The sequence below is a fragment of the Capra hircus genome, chromosome 5, assembly GCF_001704415.2.
Source record: "Capra hircus breed San Clemente chromosome 5, ASM170441v1, whole genome shotgun sequence".
NCBI lineage: Eukaryota > Metazoa > Chordata > Mammalia > Artiodactyla > Bovidae > Capra > Capra hircus.
The window spans coordinates 114,509,894-114,532,241 of NC_030812.1; the positions used below are offsets into that span (position 1 = coordinate 114,509,894).

Consider the following 22,348-nt stretch of genomic DNA (forward strand, 5'->3'; position numbering starts at 1 on the left):
ATTTAAACCCAACATTTCTACAGCTTTGCTTTCTTCATGGCTCTATTCTTCAAGACTTCCTCACTGGCCACCAAGAATGTTCCCACCTCTTGATTCTGCCTGAATGTATGCAAACTTTCTTTGCACTTTTAAGTGTGGACTAAAATATATAGCCACACCCTGAAAGCAGACAGTTATTTTATTTGGTGGGAATGTTTCGGACTCCCAGCCCAGGAGACAGCATCTCAATAGCTCTCAGACAACTGCTCCCAAGAGGCAGGAGGGAAAGTCAGGCTATACACAAGTTTGCAACAAAAGGAGCATGCAAGTCTGAACATCAAAGACCAGGTATTACTGAATTCACTCCTTTCATAAGCACCTCAGCCATCTGGAACCAATCCTGTTTCCTCATTCACTTTGTTTCTTATACTTCTTGTTTATTAATAACGCAGGATCATTTCACACATTTCGTGTCCAACTCTCTGCGATTCCCCTAGAATTCTCCAGGCCAGAATACTGGAGTGGGTAGCCTTTCCCTTCTCCAGAGGATGTTCCCAACCCAGGGACGGAAGCCTGGTCTCCAGCATTGCAGGCAGATTCTTTAAAAGCTGAGTCACCAGGAAAGGCCAAGAATAGTGGAGTGGATAGCCTATCCCTTCTCTAGGGGATCTTCCCAACTCGCGAATCCAACTGGGGTCTCCCTCATTGCAGGCAGATTCTTTACCAGCTGAGCTACCAAGGAAGCCGGTATTTCACACAAGTAAATCATAAACCCTGCCTGGAGGAAAAAAAAAAGGTTAAGAACCATGGTTCTAAGAACGTTCCTTTTCTGAAGCAATTTTTGCTGATTAGTAACGGATCTAATTCCCATAGCGACCTATTAACTGTAAGGCAAGGAGCGTTTAAATTGCTTTGTACAGATTTATTCATTCTCTCACAGCTCTGTTTGAAGAAGGTAATGGCAACCCACTCCACTATTCTCGCTTGGAGAATCCCAGGGACAGAGGAGCTTGGTGCCCTGTCGTCTCTGGGGTCTGTTGGTAAAGTATCCGCCTGCAATGCAGGAGACCCATTTCGATTTCTGGGTCGGGAAGATCCGCTGGAGAAGGGATAGGCTACCCACTCCAGTATTCTTGGGCTTCCCTTGTGGCTCAGCTGGTAAAGAATCCGCCTGCAATGCAGGAGACCTGGGTTCGATCCCTGGCTTGGGAAGATCTACTGGAGACGGGAAAGGCTACCCACTCCAGTATTCTGGCCTGGAGAATTCCATGGACTCTATCGTCCATGGGGTCGCAAAGAGCTGGATAAGACTGAGCGACTTTCTCTTCATTACTGTACATGGTACCGCACTACCCAGGCAAAAGCATACGAATACACCTCTTGACCCTGGACAGTCGTATGTGTCCCACAGTTTAAAAAAACGCGTTTGCAGACGTCATCTTCGTTGATACCGACTAGCGGTGCAAAACGGAAGTCCCTTCGCCTCTACGGCACCCACCGCGGGAAGGAAATACAAGCTGGCCGCGGAACAGAGGACGTCCGCTTCTCTCGTCCACGCCCGCGACCTTCCCTCCCGGGCTCCGCGAGTCCCAGACCTTCCGAGCATCCGCGGCCGGCGCGACGCAGGCACGTGGGGCAGCTCTCGTCCACGGCTGAGGCACCGAGCTCCTGAAGTGACGCTACGCGAGTTCACTCAAGCCTCCGGGGGACACGACCGCTCCCTTCTCCGAGCTCCAGCATCCCACCCGGACACCTCGAACGCCCGCCACGCTCCCCTACACATTCCGCTCTCCCACGCGCCTCCGGAACCCCGGCCGCGCCCACAGCCAGCAGCCAACCGCGCGCGACCGCCTCCAACGCGGACGGCGCCCACACGCGGCCGACGCGCACAAGCCCCGCCCCCCGGCGCGGACTTCCTGCCGGAGCCAGAGCGTGGGTTGTGCGCTTGCGCGCGCGCATGCGAAAGACGGGGAACGCGCCTTCGGCGACGGTTTTTTCCAAAGCAGTTGGGCGCATGCGCTGCGAGAGGCCCGGCCGCTGCCGTGGGTAGTGCTGCCAACCGAGGCTCCGGCGCGCTTGCGCAGTAGCTGGACGCGGGCGTTTCTTTCCTCCTTTTTTTTCGAATTGATCGTGAGGGCTCGATTCGAGTTACAAAATGGCGGCCTGAGGTGTGTGGGGCCCTGTTCTCTCAGCCGTCTCCTGCTGAACGGACGGCTTACCTCCCCTCACTGCTCAACGCAGAGAAACGAGAGCCCCCCAACCCCGAAGGACATGCTGTTTGAGACTCAGGGGTTGCCGATCACCGAATCCTTCGAGGCTCTCAGCACACCAGAAACGACCGCGCGCCGCTTCAGACCCGAGTGCCGCGGCCGCGACCTCGCACCTGCTCGCCGCTGCGCACCCCGGCTTCGCCGCGCCCGCAACCCAGCGAGGGCCGCCGCAGCCACCGGAGAGGTGAGGGGCGGGCCGACTGGGCGGCACGGAAGGGGCGGGCGCCGGGTCTAAGAGAAGGAAGCCGGGCTCCGGGTGCCGGACCCCGGCCTGAAACGAGGAGCCCGAGGAGGGTGGAGCGCGGTGCGGGGCGCCGGCTGGGGACGCGGCGCTTGAGGGAGCGGAGGAGGGTGGGGCGCGGTGTCGGCCGCGACGCAACCCGGCGGGGTGTTTGTGAGGCCGGGCTCGGGGCCGGCCTGTCGGGGCGGCGGTGTCCGACTTGGGGACGGCCGGGCCCGGGCGCGGGGCCCCTGCGGCCCCGGCGGAGGCGGGAGCCGGAGAGGCGAGGGGCCGTCCTGGCTCGGTGTGTTTCCTCGCGCTTCTTTCCGGTGCTCGTCTCGCTCCGCTCCTTCCGCCACCCTCCTCCTGTACTGCAGCCGCAGGCCACTGATCACTTGACTCCGTTCGATTAAGAAGCAATGTTCGAGGATTCCGTTTTCCCCGAGCGTTTCAGTCTCCGGGGGCCGGCCCCAGGTTCCATTTTTCCTCCGGGGATCACGCTGTCAAGTATGTTCCAGTCTGTTCCCGTCTTAGAGTAGACCGACGTGGACCGAAGTCACCCCAAGGTGGGGGCAGCCCGCGGTGGCAGGGATCACAGAATTCCCTGTAGCAGGCACGCATAAAGTTTCCCCAATTACCGAAAGTTTTCGACTTTCCTGTCCCGAGGTATGCCTCATACCCAGTAATCATTTCATGATTTGGTGCCTCCTAAACCACAAGCCCACATTTTTTTTTTTTTTTTACGTTCTTAGATCTTAACACTGAAAGACTGGAGGTGCCAGGCTTTGTTCTAAGTACGTTACCGGCACTTTTTCCCTTTTTCAAAGAAATGTGATTGTCTGAAGTACCATGCTTTGAAATAAAACATGGATTTGGTAAAGTCTTGTTTAGAGCCTGGTTCATAATTCAAGTTAATTTTGTTTTTCCACACTACAACCTTTAAGTTAGGGAGGGAAGGTATTTTAGAGCCTTTGTTTCTGACAGAGCTTTTCTCTTTGATAAGATATATTGAGTCCTACCTCGGTTCCAGCCACTCCTCTAAGCTAAGCTTTTTGTTTATAAATTTCACAGCACCTCCCTGTTGTGAAGTAAAGAAATGGAGGCACAAAAATGAAATAATTTGCCCAAGGTCTTCAACACAACATGGCAAAACTGGATGCTAACATTTTGTAGTATTTTTCTCAATTTTGCAGTGTCCCAGATCTCTGATTCTAGATCGTCTATTGTGGAGGGGGGCGGGTTTTGAGGTACCTGAGTGAGTGAAACAAAGATACCTGCCCTCTGGTTATTCTTTGATTTGATAAAAATGGAGATTGGATAAATATGGAATAGGAAATGAATTGGCTGTATTAATTTAGGTTGTTTGACTATGCCAGTTGTCTTCAGTTGTGGCTGTGGGTTAGGTGTTACAATTTTAACACTTAGAAGTTTTTGCACTTTCAGCTCCACTCCTTTTTGCCTGTTAATAACTAGTTAGGTTATCAAGTTAATAGCAAAAATAGACTGTTTAAGTTTCTCCCCTCTTCTGCCCTCTGGTGGAGGTGTTAGTTACTGAATGGGAAAATGGCCCAAAAGAACCCACACAGAGGCCTGGCCTCTGAACAGTTAAAGTTTACTAAGAATTTATGCGGAAGGGTACCTTGTTTGTTTTGTGGATGACAAGATTAATATCAAAACTTGACCGAGTGTTTGGAATGGAGGCATTAAAAAAGATTTGCAAGTAATGACAAAATTATGTTAATTCTCACTTACGGTTTAGAATCTGGGACTTTAAAGCCATTTATTCTGTAATCAGAAAAAAGCACTTGGTAAAAGAAAAATCCAGAGATTATTAGGAGATTATTAAAAGCTGAAAATTGCTATGTGATTATCCTACCAGGGGATAGGATTTTGGAGGACTTTGGAATGCTGGCATTTGAATTTTATTTTACAGATCATACTGTGCCCCATGGGTGATGTGTCAGTTTGTATCTTAATGACCAGGAGCTTCTAGAAACTTCTCTGGTGGGTTGTGGTCTTGAGGGCAAATAAGAGTGGGGAAGGACTAGGAAGGAAGCTAGGCTGGTTTTCAAGAACCCTGGCTAGTGTTCCAGGCTAATCAGTAAATCTCTGGGCAAGGTAAGGAGTTTTTTGGCCCATTTAATTGACGTTAGGGAAGAGCCAAGCACAACACTCACAGTGGAGCTCTCCATTGATTGTTTCAGATTTTAATAGCAACAGGTACACGTCTTAGGATCAGAAAATAAACTGGAAATTTTAACGTGTGAATACATGGAGTCGGACATAGCTTAGCGACTAAACAACAACAAGCCTTGAATAGAAGTTGAGCTGATGGCTTCTTATTCTTTTGGGGGGATTTTTTTTGTTTGTTTTAAATTTATTTTTTAATTGGATGCCAATTGCTTTACAATGTTATGTTGGTTTCTGCTGCTGGTGGCTTGTTATTGAAGAATTAAGAATTCTAAGAATGTTAACACAGTCATGTTAATCATATTTTGAACTGTCTTCAACATATGTTGGGATTATGTCACAATAAACCCATGGTAAGTTGAAAGTACTATAAGTCGAAAATGCATTTAGTACATCAAACCTACTGAAGATCATAGCCCAGCCTACCTTAAAAGTGCTCAGACATTAGCCTACTGTTGGGCAGAATCAACTGACACAAAGACTGTTCTATAGTAATGTTGAGTATCTCATAATTTTTTGAATACTATACTGAAAATGAAAATCAGAATAGTTATATGGGTACAGAATGGTTGTAAGTGTATCCGTGGTGTGGTGGCTTGGCTAGCTGGCTGGGAGCTGTGGCTTGTTGCCACTGCCCAGGATCACAGGAAAATATCATACCTTATGTTGCTGGCCTGAGAAAAAGTCAAAATCTAAAGGAAGGTTTCTACCTAACGAGTGTTGCTTTTCCACCATTATAAACTTGAAAACTTGCAAGATGAACTCTTGAAGTCAGGGACCATCTATACTCTTGTAGTGAAAATCATAGCTCGTTCACATTCTTGACTAAGGTCAAACTTTACTAAATATCCTTAAGAGAATTTTAAATATTAAAAATATCTTGCCTATAGCCAGGCTATGTATAAATGTAATTTGCATGGAGTTAAGTTAATTGAGCATTTGTTGTTTATTATGCAGTTCTGTAGATTTCTGATTTTTAAAAATCAGTGTATGATCAGCATTTTTTCAGATGGAGTTGTTTTATTGTTTTTCACTGTGCCTTAGAAGACCTCGCTGCCTTCTCCTGTAATTTTTGTTGGATTTGTGACACTGAGAGCCTAACAATGTTATACTGTTCTCGTTAAAGAAGTGCCTACTGGTATCAGGAATATCTCATTTCATGCTAAAGCAAATTTTAAAAATTTGTTGTAAGAGTTAAATCACGTTTTAGAAAAGCAGACTTACTACTGGGTGCGTTGGTGGCTCATTGGTAAAGAACCCGCTTGCCAGTGCAGGAGACGTGGGTTTAATCCCTAGACTGGGGAGATCCCCTAGAGAAGGAAATGGCAACCCTCTCCTGCATTCTTGCCTGGGAAATCCTAAGGACAGAGGAGCCTGGCGGGCTATTGTCCAAAAGGTTGCAAAGAGTTGGACATGACTGAGCGACTTAACAACAACAAAAGCTTACTACTTCTAATCTTTTTACCTTTAGGTTCAAAAAAATGGCCAAAAGAATCGCCGAGAAGGAATTGACAGATAGGAATTGGGATCAAGAAGATGAAGCAGAAGAGGTAAAAAGTGCTTTCCCTAAGAATGATTTCCTGCTACTTCCAAATTTAAATTTGTTTTGTGATTCCTCGTGAAGACTTTGTCGTAAAAATAAAAGGCCTTTTCAAGAGCATCCTGATGTTGAAGCTGAAACTCCAGTACTTAGGCCACCTGATGCGAAGAGCTGACTCATTGGAAAAGACCCTGATGCTGGGAAAGATTGGGGGCAGGAGGAGAAGGGGACGACAGAGGATGAGATGGTTGGATGGCAACACTGACTCAATGGACATGGGTTTGGGTGGACTCCGGGAGTTGGTGACGAACAGGGAGGCCTGGTGTGCTACGATTCATGGGGTCGCTGAGTCAGACATGCCTGAGCGACTGAACGGAACTGAACTGGAAATAATATGGTTTCTTATGATCTGTGCTTAGTATAGAAATTGATGGGTGTGCTTTTTGATTAGCAACTATTCCTTCAGTACTCTACTCCTTTGTAGAATCACCTTCCTCCTGAATTTCATATAGCATTTCGTTGCACACACTCAGCCCAAGGTTTTAGTCCAGATTGAAGGCTGAGTAAATAATCTAGTTATAAAGTAAATTTGAAAAGTGTTTTACCACCAGTGTCTTAGTTTGCCATACTCACAGTTTTAGATTTTAGAAAATTGAGGTTGCCTCCCTTACTGTACTGCTTCTGGGAGTCCTGTTTTATTTCATATTAAAGATCTGAGACACTCTCCACCCCCAACTGGGTTAACAGGAATAGAATTTAGATGGCCTAGTTTCTTTCCTAACAAAAATGGTCTTCCCTGAGGAAACCTTTTAATTTTTCTCTTAAAAAGAATAAAACACAGCTGCATTTCTGAAATGCCTCATCAGCAGTTTGATTTTCCCAGGCCAGTTCACTGACCAAGCCTGAACCAAGTTAGCCTTTCAAGTTAAAAGAAGTGTGCTAAGTTAAAAAATATATATTTTAAATAGTTTGCCAAAGCGTTTCCAAGATAATTCTTAGACTGCTGTTTTCTTTCTTTCTTAATCGGTTTTCTAATACTAATATTTTTCCTTTACAAATATGTGTACTAATATTTTTAGGGAAACCAAAATCACAAGTATGGGCTTATAAAGAAGTATTTTTAACAATTCTGACTGACTTGGTACTTTTTAAGCACGTCTTTGGTAACTAAGTTTTTTCCATGTTTTAGGCTATAGTCACGTTCCAGGCCTACCACATAATGATTTGTTTTGACATTAAAATATTTTAGAAATGAAAGAACTTCCATTTGGATAGATTCTAATGAAATGTGGGTAGAAGGACATTACATTTGAGTCAAGTGTAGTCAGATGATCCCTTCTGTGGGTTCAGAGATTCCAAAGTTTATCTGAAATAAGTATAGAAGAGAACTTTTTACAGCAAGTATTTTATGCCATTCCTCTAAGGTAAAAGAAGGGGTGAAATAAAGCCAAAGATTTTCAGCAAATTTCCAACAGGTCACTTAGAGTCCCAGGTCCCTCAGAGGTCTTCTGGATCATGGGCAAATGGGCAGAGCTGTTCTTTAAAATAATGTGTATTATGAACTTAATTTTTGAAAACTATAGTAGTAAGATGCTAGCTCTGACATCTGGGTAATGTCTTTGAATATATTTGAAGAATTGATCATGAACAGTTTTGTGCCAAGGTTTTGATGGTCTTAGTCTTCTTAGAAAGTTGATGTATGCGCTCTTCTCTCTGAATTGTGATTCGAAGTCTGGATTTGTAGTTTCTGAAACATTTCTGATTCACCTGACTAGCAATGAAATTCATAAGACAGATAAGAGACATAAACTTGAGTTTAATATATGCTCTCCATAATTCGTGTTACCAGTATTAACAGTACTTAAAACCCAGATGATATATCAGTTTGTCTTGGTCTAGCTTTTTAAAAGTTCAGCATTTTACCTTCTTTTTGCCCTTTTCTTATTGCTGTTTAATTTGTGCGCTCCTGCAGGTGGGAACGTTTTCGGTGGCCAGTGAGGAAGTCTTGAAGAATAGAGCCATAAAGAAAGCAAAGCGTAGAAATGTTGGATTCGAAGTGAGTGTTTCCTTCTGGTTCTAAACACTAATTTTATTTCTGAGTTTGTAGAGTATTTCCACCTCTGAGAGCAATCAGATCAATAAATGCTTTTCTAAAAAAAATTAACATTTATGTAATCTATTAAGAATGCCTTTTAAAAATGTATAATGGTTTATCATTGGAGAAGGAAATGGCAACCCATTCCAGTATTCTTGCCTGGAGATTCCCATGGACAGGGGAGCCTGATGGGCTACAGTCCACGGGGTCGCAGAGAGTCAGTGAGACAGCACACAGCACACCATTGCCATCGCTGTCCACTCGTTTATCAGGGGGCATTTAGGGCGCTTCCCCGTGTTGACTATTGTAAATAGTGCTGCGGTGAATTTTGCGGTGCGTGTATCTTTGAATTATAGTTTTGTTTGGATAAATGCCCAGGAGTGGGATTGCTAAATTGTATGGTAGTTCTATTTTTTTTTTTTTAATGAACATTCATACTTTCCTCCTTTAGTGGCTGTACCCGTTTACATTCCTGCCGGCAGTGTGGGAAGGCACGTTTTTGTCCATGTCTTCTCCAGCATTTATTAATTGTAGACTTTTCGATGGTAGCCATTCTGACTTGTGTGAAGTGATACCTCATTGTAGTTTTGATTTGTGTTTCTGTAATAATTAGTGATGTTGGACATCTTTTTTACACGCCTGTTGATCATCTGTATATCTTCTTTGGGGCAATGTCTATTTAGACCTTTTGTCCATTTTTTGATTGAGTTAATAAATGCTTTTTAAAATGCTTGGTTCACTTGTGCACAGGCTTGGTGAAGACCATGGGAGATATAACAGAGAATAAATGACATCTGTGCCTTACAGGGAGCTTATCCAGTTGGGGAATTAGAGATGGATGTAGACAAATTCAAGCTGTGCTCTAGTATGAGGCGGAAAAATGAATATAGTAATTGGAAAGCAAGGGAAGTGGGTGTCGGGAAGAAGACAGGAAAATGTAAGATATTCTAAGTCTTCTCTGCTTCCTAGGATTGGGGTGTGGGTGGGTACTACCTTTTAGACCAGCAGAAGCATTTCCCATTTGGTGTTCCTGCTAGTGTGTGTTGGTGTTCAGTTGCTCAGTTGTGTCCGACTCTGCGACCCATGGACTGCAGCCCACCAGGCTCCCCTCTCCTTCCCCATCCTTCTGAGCTTGCTCAACTCATGTCCATTGGGTCGGGGATGCCATCCAGTCGTCTCGTGTCGTCCCCTTCTCCTCCTGCCTTCAATCTTGCCCAGCATCAGGGTCTTCGCATCAGGTGGACAGAGTATTGGAGCTTCAACGTCAGCATCAGTCCTTCTAATGAATATTCAGGATGGATTTCCTTTACAGTTGACTGGTTTGATCTTGCAGTTCAAGGGACTGTCAAGAGTCTTCTCTAACACCACAGTTCAGAAGCATCAATTCTTTGGCTTTCAGCCTTCTTTATGGTCCAACTCTCACATCCTTACATGATTACTGGAAAAACCATACCTTTGACTAGATGGACCTTTGTTGGCAAAGTAATGTCTCTGCTTTTTAATATGCTGTCTAGGTTTGCCATAGCTGTTTCCTGGCAAAATATTTCATTCTTGTGTTCAAAAAGATAAAATGTGAGTTATAATTCATGAACTGAAATCGTGGCTCCGTATTCAGCAATCACTGCATGTTTAACAGCTCTTCATCCCAGACCCGTGAGTGCTGTCTTGGTGACCTGGACGTCTCTTGTCAGTCAAGAGAGGCTTGTTTGAACAGCCTGGGTGGCATCCTTGGAATAAACCTACTCAGCTGCATTTCTGTGGTGGCTTTGTTCAATTTTTCTTTATTCTGAGTTATTTTCTGGCCTAATGTCATTCTTAAGACTGGTGACTGGTTGGATGTTGGTCTTGAGCCAAGTAATATTTGATAGCTCTTTCATGAAGAAGATACAGAGGGGAAGGGACTTCATGAGGAAATTACTGATTTTGTTTTAGAAAAGTATTTCAGGGCCTGTGGTGTATCCACATGGAGTTCTCTAGGAAACCATTAGGTATACTGGCTGGGCACTCAACAGGAGTTGGGAGATGGCTGCAGCTCTGGTAAGTCTCCCGTCCAGGAGTTCGAAGCCATGGGGGCTGCTGGGAAGAGGCCTGAGAGCAGGAACTTGTGGCCAGGACCTGATGCCTGGGAAGATAGGCTTGAGGAGGGCCCGGCCAGCCATTGCGTGCGAGTGACAGTGACGAGGTAGAGACAGTGCAGAGCACGCTGCCGAGAGCAGCTTTCGAATGTCAGGAAGTGTGCCGGACACCCCCAAAGCACCAGAGTTCTGTACAGTGAACACAGGCTGAAAGCGCCAGAAGTTCATAGGAAATTGTAAGTAGTGGGTAAAATGCTTTTAGTGAACCTAACTTGATGTTTCTATAACTTCCTTAGGCACTTGGTCTTTGAATAGTGTATGGAAAGTCTTTCATTTGGGGTTTCGTTATGTTGAGCATGTGTTTTATTTATAGTTCTGTAGCTGGTGGTGAGTCCGTAAATTTATTTGAGTTAGTCTTTTCGATCTTCTATATCATAAATAGGTTTTTAAGAATTATTTCACTCTAGATTCCATCTATCCTTCCTGTTATATGAAGGCAGTTTCAGCTTGCAAAGCTGTCGTTATGAGTAAAATCCGTGTTCTGTCTCTGCTTGCACTGGCAGTTTCCTTTAATGCTGCACAAGGGTTGTGGGTACTGTTTAGCCAAGAGAATACTGCCATTTGCTTGCTTATTTGGAAACAGAAAGAGTTACCTAATGTGTGTTCTTTCTTTATTTTTTAGTCTGATGGTGGAGGGGCCTTTAAAGGTTTTAAAGGTTTGGTTGCATCTTCTGGAGGAGGAGGGTTTTCTGGATTTGGTAATGGTGCTGGAGGGAAGCCTCTGGAAGGACTGTCAAACGGAAACAGCATAACTAGTGCCCCTCCCTTCTCCAGCATGAGGACAGCAACTGAGACCAAGGCCTCCTTCGGTAAGTGGGTTCTTCTTCCCCTGTCTTAACCTGTGTAAGGATAATCGGTAAAAAGTAGTTTTGAAAGTTTTTTTTTTTTTTGACTCGTCTCTGGGTTCTGCAGCTGTAGGAGCAAGAACACAGTAATGATGAAAGGGACAAAAATCAGGGAGCTTTTGGCTAATTACAGAGTGAGTGGAGTGCAGGCCAAAATAGCCTGGGTTCTGTTCTGCCAGTTACCAGCTCTGTGTGACCTTGGTAAAGTTCCTTAACCTTTGAGCTTCCAAATCTTCCGTCAACTATGAAATTAATATGACCTCAGAATTGACCTAAGGATCAGAAGAGAAACAGAAGCTCTTAGTGGCCCCTAGGTGAAGGCCTCCCATCCCTCCACCTCATTATAATGTACCAAGGATTTCCTTTGTGCCACACACCTGCATTCCCAGGCTTGGTTTCTTTTGCCCCGGACATGTTGATTGCCTCATCCTGTTTTGAGGAAATTGCTCAAGAATCTTGGAATTAGTGACAGAGAATGGGCTTGTGGGTTAAAATCTCTGATTCTTGGAAGTGATCCTGACTCATTGGATCATACTTAGCGAATTATTCTAAGAGTGTATACTGTTTCATTTAAATTTGGCAAAGTGTTTAGTATGATTAAAATAAGCACTTCTGTTAAGATTTTAACTGCATTAATATATGTTCCTACAACCTTGGGGGTTAAGTTTTATACTATTTTGACAGTTTTAGGTGAAGTGGGCATCCTTTTGAAGGAAAAGATTATTTTAAAATGACAGGTTTAATGCAAGCATGTGAAAATATATATATATATATACACATTCACATATATATGTAAAATGTTTGATTTGATTTTTGTAATAACTAGTTTTTGAATACTATATATACGTATATTGAACTGGAACAAAAATGGGATACGATAAAAGAAAATGTGAAGGCAGAGCAGTATGAAAATCTGAATGGCTTAATTAAATCAGCTTCTGAATAAATTCTTAAACATGTAATTTCCTATAGGATCTACTGCTATAAATGGCCCTACCTCCTTGGTCGATAAAAAGATTTCAACTCCTAAAACTAACGGTGACAGTCAGCAGCCTTCCTCCTCTGGTGCTGCTCGCCACGGGAACGCCTATCACAAACAGCTGGCAGCTTTAAACTGCTCCGTTCGGGATTGGATCGTGAAGCACGTGAACACAAACCCGCTCTGCGACCTCACACCTATCTTTAAAGACTATGAGAAATACTTAGCAAGCATTGAACAGCAACACGGGAACAGTGGCAGCAGTAGTTCTGAAAGTGAAGCCAACAAAATATCAGTTGAAGCACAGCCTCCTTCTCTATTTGGTTCAACAAAATTACAACCAGAGTCACCATTTTTGTTTCATGTCAGCAAAACGGAGGATGTGTCTGAAAAGAAGGTGGAAGCTGTGTCTGAAAAGAGCAAGGACCCATCACTAGGAGCCACAAGTGCCTCGTTTAATTTTGGCAAGAAAATTGAGAGTTCTGTTATGGGCTCCTTAAATTCGGGCCCCTTGACTGGATTTTCATTTTCTTCTGGAAACTCCAGTTTATTTGGCAAAGATACTACCCAGAGTAAACCGGTTTCTTCACCATTTTCCACTAAAACATTGGAGAGCCAAGCAGAAAGTGGCGGCAGCGAATGCAGAGGTAAGTGCAGCTCAGTGCCTGAGGCCTGCTTCAGGGTCCTGTGAGCTCTGTGTTTAGTGGGAAAAGCACAGTCTTGTGAGTGAGGTGGGTCTGGATTCACGTCCAGACTCCATCAGTGCCTAGACGTGTGTGATCCTGGGCAGGGCTGGTTAACTTCTCTGATTCCTTATTCGTAAAATAGAGTAAGACCTATTTTATAGGATTATTTTAAGGATTACGAATATAAAAATAATATAAAAACATCTGGCACGGGAACTTTGAAAACCCATCAAACACATGCCTTTCCATTAAGAAAAAAAACTAAACTAACATTTTTTGAAAATTTTTATTTTATTGAAAAAAACTCATCATAGATGTTCACTGAAATGTTTTAAGAGATTTGCTTATAAATTCACATAGGAAAACAGTACTATAAATTAAATAGGTAGACTCCATAGACATGAACTTAGACTAGCTCCAGGAGAAGGTGAGGGACGGGAAGGCCTGTGTGCTTCAGTCTGTGAGGTGGCAAAGAGCTGGCTATGATTTGGGGACTGAAGGACAGCAGCAACAAGACTTCATAACCTTGGGGGACAAATGTCTGGGTTGTAGCCGCCTTTCTAGAAGTGTTCGTGGTGTGTCTTCTTGGTGCCCCAAACCAGGCGGTAATCCCAGCCCCTCCGCTCTCTCCGTTGTTCTTCAGTCAGTGCAGTTGCGTCCGAGCCTTCTCCAACACCACAGTTCAAAAGCATCAATTCTTCAGCCCTCAGCTTTCTTTATAGTCCAACTCTCACATCCGTCCTTGACCACTGGAAAAACCATAGCTTTGACTACACGGACCTTTGCTGGCAAAGTAATGTCTTCACTTTTTAATATGCTATCTAAGTTAGTCATAACTTTTCCCAAGGAGCAAGCATCCTTTAATTTAATGACTGCAGTCATCGTCTACAGTGATTTTGGAGCCCAAGAAAATAAAGTCTGTCACTATTTCCACTGTTTGCCCATCTGTTTGCCATGAAGTGTTGAGACCGGATGCCATGATCTTCGTTTTCTGAATGTTGAGCTTTAAGCCAACTTTTTCACTCTCCTCTTTCACTTTCAAGAGGTTCTTTAGTTCTTCTTTGCTTTCTGCCGTAAGGGTGGTGTCATCTGCATAGCTGAGGTTATTGATATTTCTCCCGGCAATCCTGATTCCAGCTTGTGCATCTTCCAGTCCAGCATTTCTCATGATGTACTCTGCATAAAAGTTAAATAAGCAGGGTGACAATATACAGCTTTGACATACTCCTTGCCCAGTTTGGAACCAGTCTGTTGTTCCATGTCCAGTTCTAACTCTCGCTTCTTGACCTGCATGCAGATTTTTCAGGAGGTAAGGTCAGGTGGTCTGGTATCCCCATCTCTTTAAGAATTTTCCACAGTTTGTTGTGATCCACACAGTCAAAGGATTTGGCATAGTCAGTGGAGCAGAAGTAGATGTTTTTCTGGAACTCTTGCTTTTTCTGTGATCCAACTGAATTTGGCAATTTGATCTCTGGTTCCTCTGCCTTTTCTAAATCCAGCTTGAACATCTCCAAATAGGGGTTGTGTCATTATCCCTCTTCACCCCATGGTGGTCATGAACAAGCATTGTCTGTATAGAGACTTAAAACTAGTTAAAAGTGCGTTCCCCAAGTATTAGCATATTGAGCTTTGAAAAGAAAACTGCAGTTGCCAGTGGGCCATAAATACTATGTTTTTCTTCCTGGAGGTAAACTTCCTTCTGTTACTTTGCCCTGCCTTCAGCTATCCTCAGGGAAGAGCCCTCCAGGGCAAAGCAGAGAATAAAGAGCTTCCCTTTGTCCATCTTAAATAAGATGAACAGAGAGAGTGTCACAGTCACTGGGATTCTGCTGTTTGTAGAAAGGATGCTGAATTGGAATAGAGTCTCCATCTCAGCAGGGCACCACTCCATAAAGCACTTATTTCTCACCCTGTGGTTATCACATGTTATGCGTGGAAAGACTTGGAGAACTTGATAAAATAACAAAATGCCCTAACTCCAGGAGTACCTTCTTAAAATTTAAATCTTGTGACCTGAATTGTTTGAGCAGCAGAATTCTTTTTCTAGTTACTCATCACTGAGTTTTATGCAGTTGCTTTCTCTTTAAGGGGATCGTAATTTGTGTCCACCAGTGACTTACTCTCCCCTATGATTGGGGCACTGGGGTCAAGGTTAGTGCTTTGGGCTCAGACCGGGAGGGCGCCCATCATACCAGCATGTCCACAGGCGTGGCAATGCAGACACAGCTTCAGTTACTTAGACTTGGCTTGGGACTCGTTTCTCTGACAAACATGCCCTGTAAAATGCTTGTTTTCTCCATCTTTGGCCATTGTGCTCTTTGGTTCTTTGGCGTGATGCAGAAATGATCACAGGAATATTTGGGGATGAAATTTCATGTGCTAGAAGCCTGTCTGAGATTTTTCCTTTTGTGGCTAACCTGAGTATAAGTGAGTGTTGACTTTTTCTGTGTAACTTTGCCTGCACTCTGCATACAAGCACGGACACTTTTGTTCTAAGACTTTCTACAAAAATCCAGCAAGTACCTCCTCACCTTGACCTCCCCACACACAGTTAGATTGTGCTTTCAGTTTCTGTATCCACTTACAGGTAATTTTTAGGTTCAGGTGAGGGGCGGGGAGGGGGGCAAACTTCTTTTATCACATTTTCAGGCTCTTGATCGGAATCTTATTGGTGGTGTTTTTACAAAAGGTGGAGATGAAGAAGAGAATGACGAGCCACCAAAAGTAGTAGTTACTGAAGTAAAAGAAGACGATGCTTTTTACTCCAAAAAGTAAGTAATAGTCACGGCAACCCGCTTGATGAATTTATTTTCAGAGATGTGGAAACAGGCTTCTGGCTGGAGCGCATGGGCAACATCATTCCTGCAGAGTTTACCAGGCACCCCTCCTGGGGTCAGGCTGCCTGCTCCCAGAATTGGGACAAGGAAGAATTCTGGGCCTGTTTATTTAAAAATAATATGATCTTTAAATTTCCTGCTGGGCGAAGCCTGCTCTTTTATGCTAGTTTAGCTCTTTCAGCTTTTCAGGTGCTTTAGAAACTCTTTTCTTGTCCTCATCTCTTACCTCGTCGTTCTCTCCGTTTTTCTCCTTCCCTTCTTCCCTTCCTTTCCCTGCAGAGATAGTCATCTAAGTCAGTGATTCTAGATTTGGCTTTACTTTACTCTGTCTTCCCCCAGGGATTTAAGCTGGTTTGTCGTTTGGGGGGATTTTGTTTAATGCGAGTTGCTGCTTTCAGAAAAAGGCTGAAGGGAAATTTTTGGTTATCTCTCAGTGAAATGAAATTAGTGCTTTTTAACAAAGATTTTACTGAAAAACATTTGTGCCCTTAAAGCTTCCCTTGGATATGTTTTTCTAATACAAAAATTTCAGACTTAGTAAGTCAGCAGTTTTCATAGTATAAATCACCAAATCCCGTTGGATTTCAAATGTTTATTTTTGAGAACTTTTAAAAAGAGACCAATTCCTTTTGCCGGTTTTAAAATAATTACACTGATGGTATAAGGGAATGACACTGACTAAGGGCACTTTTGCTTGTTTTGAATGAGGTTTTTTTGGTTTTTGTTTTGCCACTCCTCGAGGCTTGTGGGATCTTAATTTCCTGACCAGGGATTGAACTCTGGCCCCAGCAGTGGAAGTGCCGAGTCCTAACCACTGGACCACAGAGACTCTAACCCAAGGTTTTTTTCTAATCATAGTGAATCAAAGGAACAGGCAGTGGTTTTGACTTGTTTAATAATGACCAATGGAGATGGAAGAGTCCTGAAGAAAATTCAAAAATAAGAAATAGGGAAAAGGTGAGGGGGAGGGGCAGAGTGTTTGTCCTGTATGTTCCTGTTCTTTAAGCACCAGGGGCAGCTCTTGAGCTCAGGACCAATACATCCGGGAGCTGTAAGGTGCTTGGCAGTGATTTTTGCCTGACCTGAGAAAGGATAGTTTCAGAAACCATTGTGAAGAATTGTATCAGGCCTGCTGTGTAATAGTGAGAAAAAAGGAGGGACTGTAGGCTGTCTCATCAGACTCTTACCTGCCTTGTGTGCAGACCTGATTTGGGTCAACAGAAGACTCTTGCAAGCTCCCTCTGCTGTATTTGCTAACTGGCTTCCACACAAGCATGAGCGGGGGCTGTTGGAAAATCGTGTGGCTTTCGTAACATGTCACTGAGTGGTCATATCGATTATTTTTCTCCTTAGGTGTAAACTATTTTACAAGAAAGAAAATGAATTTAAAGAGAAGGGTGTGGGCACTCTGCATTTAAAACCTACAGCGAATCAGAAGACACAGCTGTTAGTGCGGGCAGACACCAATTTAGGTGAGTACCTTTTTCTTCAGGTGGCACAAAATAATCATAATTACACGGTACATAGAAGCTCTCTTCCTTGCTGATTTTAGTCTTCAAGATTTTCAAGTATGTTGATGTGTTTTGGAATAGAATAGAGATTGTTCAGGACAAATTCATCCTGTACTGACACATTACTTACAGATTTATTTGAATGCTGGGGTGATAGTGCAGAAGGAAAACTCGATGTATTAGAAAGCTACTGCCAAGGAAGTAACAAAATGTTTTCATTTTCCTTTGTGCTAGAACTGTGACTAAGAAACTGTAGGTAAATTGGACGGTTTAGTTAACTCTCCAGGAGAATGAACCTTGTAAAGAGATCCTTTTTATGTGGCAAAAACTCATTAACTCGTTGCTGTCCACCCTCCAGCTTTGCCATTAACAGTCCTCTGAAAGGAGGGGGTAGTGCCGGGTGGGGGTTCTGAGGGGAAGTGGTCAGGGTTGCCAGGCGGCACCAGACTGTGTTCCTGAAACAGACTCCTGTGAAGCTCCTTTCTTTCATGTGGGCTCAGCTGACCTGTGGTGCAGTCACAGTGCGCCCACTCTTGCCTGTGAGCGTGCTGCCCCCTGTGACAGAGCCATTTCCCAGCTGACCACTCTTTGGGGAGAAGGCCTCGGTGGGGCCGAGTCCACGTCCTGCCAGAGGCCCCGTGCTCCTCTCTCGGGGACCCCATACTGTCAGGGAACCAGGCCCTTTTTGTGACGTTCCTGTGGCTCCGTGTTAAGTATGCATTGCATGATTGTTTAATGTTTAGCCTATTAAAGGTGTAGTCTCATGGAAAGTAGTTTATTTTGATGCATTTTCCCCTTTGTTTCAATGCAGGCAACATACTGCTCAACATCCTGATTGCACCCAGCATGCCATGCACCCGCACAGGGAAGAACAACGTGCTCGTCGTCTGCGTTCCAAACCCACCCGTCGATGAGAAGAACGCCGCCACCCCCGTCCCCATGTTGATCCGGGTGAAGACAAGCGAGGACGCGGATGAGCTGCACAGAATCCTGCTGGAGAAGAAGGGTGCCTGAGCATGCCCGCTGAGGAGTGGCTGCCAAGCTGCTGCTTCCCCTAGAGCCCCTGAGCTTAGTCAGTTTTCTTCTCTTCTTACTTTGACGTTCTAGGACTTAGAGATAACTTAAAACTTTTGTGGGGAACATTAATATTAAAAGGCCAATAAAACCTTCTATGTTAAGTGTTAAGAAACTGCATTCTCCCTTCTTAAGAACTGTCTAATGTGTAAAATACATTTGAAAGAAAAATTTTGGAAGATTTTTAACATTCATTTATTAAACTAACCACAAGTGATTTCTTAATGGACTGAAATCAGGGTATCGATTAGATTTCCCAAAGGCTTTTCTGATCCAGGGCTTGGGGTCTGCTGCCAGCATCTGCGCAGCCTCCTGGCCGCGCGTCCTCCAGTGAGCGTGGCTGGTGTGGGGTGGACCTGCTGCCGCGCTGTGGCCGAGGTGCTCCCCTCAGCTTTGTCATGTTACTTTACAGCTGGAACGTTTGCCTTCAGCAGTGGAGTCCTCAGCCGTTTTCGTGTGGACGCTGGCCTCTAACCCCACAGGCTGCTTTACTAGGATTCCAGAGCTGCTTTTTCATTTTAAGAGGAAATGAGTAGCTTGTTTGGTTCTGTAGGTTCCTTCATGAGGTGCTCTTACTTCTGTATCCCCCTAGAGACGAAAGGGATGGGGGGCTTGCCAGGAAAGAGGTTTAAAAGCACAAATTTGGCAGTTTGTAGACCACAGACAGTGGTCACAACCCTTATAGAAAAAAGGGTTAAACCGCACAGCAGAAGGGGAAGGAGACGCTCTTAGTTGATTGTGCCGTGATGAACCCTGTGGATCCAAACCCTAGACTTCAGTCATAGGAGCTTTTATTGCACACGAGCCATGTGAACTAAGCAGGAAACACGCAATAAGGTGATGGAAGAGGAAGTTGTGTGTGTAAACGTTGCCTTTAACTTTTAGACACCAGTGTATTCTACATTTGATACTGACATTTCCATTTGCTTTTTAATGGTGAGGTGGTCCGTATGTTCATGTGGAATGGAGCCATGGCTGCCCCCGGGGCGGCCACGTTGCTTCTCCATAGCTTTTGGGTAACTAGCACTAGCGCTCTCTGAAGACTCTGGTCACGCGAACTAGATGTCAGGTTCGATGCTCTCAGTGTCCACTTTGATTCCTCACGAGTCATTTAATGCTGGTACCAGACTGGCTCAGGGTCTGTGCCTGAGGGCTCACACTTGTATATTCTGCTCTTCAGAACATAATGTCTTCTGACTTCAAAAAAAGATAAGTCAAAATTACTGTAGCTAGTACAGTTGCTTTCATTAAAAAAAATACAATTTTTAGATGTAAAGGGAGCAGGGAAACCATTTTATGATACGTCACTGTTTAATACTTGAGGTAAAGTAGTTGGGCCAACACTGATCATGAAATTCTTATACTACTGCATTCTCACCTCTGGTTCCGTGGGAGACATTGGCCCATGTGTGACTTTGGGTAGATAACATGCACTATTAGGGAATAATTTGGCTCTATCATGAGGCCTGGGGAGGAAGTGGCAATTGTTGTTTCTTTTACTTTTTAGAAATGAGAAGTTCATGAGTGTTCGTTGTAGAGGAGTTTTAGTTAACAAGTGGTTGATTACTTAGTACTGGCCCTTCCCTTTTCACACTAGGTTTACCCAGCTGTTACAGGGATGGGGAAATTTGGGGAACAAACCTCATCAGCACGTCCTAGCTTTCACATGCTCCTTGTCCCATCAGAAAGTCAGGCTCACAGACTTCTTTATCTGTAGGAACTCTGGTGCATTATTTTGTTTGCCTTTGCATGTGATGTGGAATGTTCACCAAAAATGGCATGAAAGTCATGATTGGATTAACTCTTCCCCACCAGCATCCTAAAAAGTTTGTCTTTTTTAATTACTGGGTGTGTGTGGCTTTCTTTTTTTCTAACATTCCCAGCAAATTCTTGCTAAGACTGTACTGTTAAAGTGGAAATTACAGGGGGGACATGTGGTATGTATACCATAAGTCAAAATGTGGTATTGTCTTAAAATCACTCTTGTCCTTTAGGAACTTGCTGGTCTACACTTTAATTATGTCTGAGTGTAAAGGAGCCTAGTAAGTGTGTGTGGATTTCTCTGTAAAATCTTAAGTCCATGTATGTTACTGGGGGAGGGGCGCCTTGGCCCCTGGAGGGCTGGCCTTTTTGTCCCCACTGTTTAACAGCTCAATTCTACCCCTTGGGTTTAGATTTATTTTTTAAGAAGTTATTAGAAATTAGGCTTTAAAATGTTGAATGTGGATGTTTTTATCTTTGGTTTGAGAATCTACTAAGAGAGTGTCGTAAATGTGGCCTAAAGGGTGTGTATATCTTTAAATCAGATTGTGTTGTATCTTTACAAATACCGAATATCCCAGTGGCCTTTTTTTAACTGCTGTGTGTTCATCTCTTCCTTTTGAGCATTCCCATTAAGCAAAAAATAGAGTACTATGCTGTTTTCATTATTAGAATTATAGGCTGAGAATGTGTGTCCAGTTTTTAAACTTCAGATTGTGTTTTTCATGAAAGCACAGGTCTGCTTATGGACTGGTTTTCTTTTAAAAGGATTATTTTATGGTTTGAATTCTAAATCATATTTTTGATATGCTGCATGCCAAAAAATACCTACCTGTTCTGGGGCAGAGGGAAAAAACTAATATTCTACCTTACTGTTAGAGTTTAGGGAAGGCTTTTCTGGTTTAGTTTTAAAGGTCAGTGAATTGCCTGTTTCTGAGCATTTGTCAGTTATTCTGTTTGAGAACAGTTCAGAACAATCCAAATGAAAGTGCAGTGCATTTTTACAAACTAAGTGACTCGCTCCCAAACCCCTGGTAGTCATCCTCATTCTGGAAGTGAGGTCTCTGAGCGCAGGTCGCTTTGTCCTGGAGCACCAGTAGGCGACAGGGAGGGGCCTGCCACAACTTCCTTCCCGTGTGGTGCTCTGAGCACAAGGCCTGTGTGTGTGTGTCGCTGGTGTGACAGACACAGGGGTGTGTGTGTGTGCGTGTGTTGCTGGTGTGGCAGACCCAGTTGTAGCAGAGACGGGAAACTTGGTCGCATATCAAATGGATCAATTGTTTGCTTTCTATTTTATATAGGAAACTGTTTTCTAAAGCTAAAATACTTGAATTGCCAGACAATGTAATCGGCGTGTATCTGTTTTTGAATGATCCCGTTGAGCAAGTGTATCAGTCCATGAAATGTGAATAAATGGAAAGTAAACAGAATCAGCGTTTGACACTCTATGTTCCTCTGCTGCACCTGGTGTTGGTGCAAGTCAAGCCCGCCGGAGGGGGAGGAGCCGTGTGGGAGTGTGCCCGGAAGCCCCTAGCAGCAGGAGGGTCGGCTGGGAGGCGAGACCCAGACCCACCGGTAACTGGATCCCGAGGTGCCTTGGAACCCTTGTGCCGGATGAGACCCATTCCAGGCCATTCAAGACTTTCTGTTGGGTCCCTGTTTTTACAGGTTAGACTGGGAATAGCAGGCCCTTCATTGGCTATTGTGAGGAGCGTGCTAGGAGCTTTTAATGTATTCTTGCTTAGTGCTTGCAGCAGACCTTCCAGACGTGGACTCCTGAGGGCACTTTCCAAAGAAACGAGTTTGGGCAGGCAAGGTTTCTTCCAGCAAGTAAGTGGAGTTGGGAATCTGTGTCCAGGAGGACATTGTGAAACTTAAGGATCAAAATGATCGAGGAAAAAAAATGTATTTTGCGTCTATGTAACCTTGTTTTTGGTGATTTAGGAAATCACTACTAAGGCATTAACACAGTAATTTAGAGTAAGGTTCATATTTTTAAAACATTTCTGAGTTACTCAGCTTATTTAATAAGAGGTGTCTCTGTTCAAGAAAACTATTACAAAGACTAAGTTACCCATCAAAATGGTTTTCTTGCGCTGGCAACGTGTTGTGGAAACTACTGAAGACGCTGAGTGCAGGTACTGTCTAGAGAGGAAGAGTGCGCTGCAGCCACGCTGGCCCTGCTTCAGGCGCTCAGCTGATGGCCAGGCTGGGGCGGTGGTCCTG

At 44.1% G+C, this 22,348-nt stretch overlaps 1 protein-coding gene across 1 annotated transcript; it reads left to right on the top strand.

Annotated features, from left to right (window-relative positions):
* Positions 1,989-21,550, top strand: NUP50 (nucleoporin 50). Its single transcript, XM_018048894.1, has 8 exons — positions 1,989-2,433; positions 6,131-6,209; positions 8,172-8,255; positions 11,052-11,238; positions 12,247-12,900; positions 15,629-15,710; positions 17,130-17,248; positions 18,099-21,550. Exons 2-8 carry the CDS (start codon positions 6,141-6,143, stop codon positions 18,299-18,301), a joined length of 1,398 nt encoding a protein of 465 aa, XP_017904383.1. The 5' UTR covers positions 1,989-2,433; positions 6,131-6,140; the 3' UTR covers positions 18,302-21,550.

Coding starts and splice junctions, on each gene's coding strand:
- NUP50 (XM_018048894.1), top strand. CDS start 6,141: ATGGCCAAAAGAATCGCCGAGAAGGAATTGACAGATAGGAATTGGGAT. Junction 6,210..8,171: donor AAGAAGATGAAGCAGAAGAG/GTAAAAAGTGCT, acceptor GCGCTCCTGCAG/GTGGGAACGTTTTCGGTGGC. Junction 12,901..15,628: donor TGGCGGCAGCGAATGCAGAG/GTAAGTGCAGCT, acceptor TTTTTACAAAAG/GTGGAGATGAAGAAGAGAAT.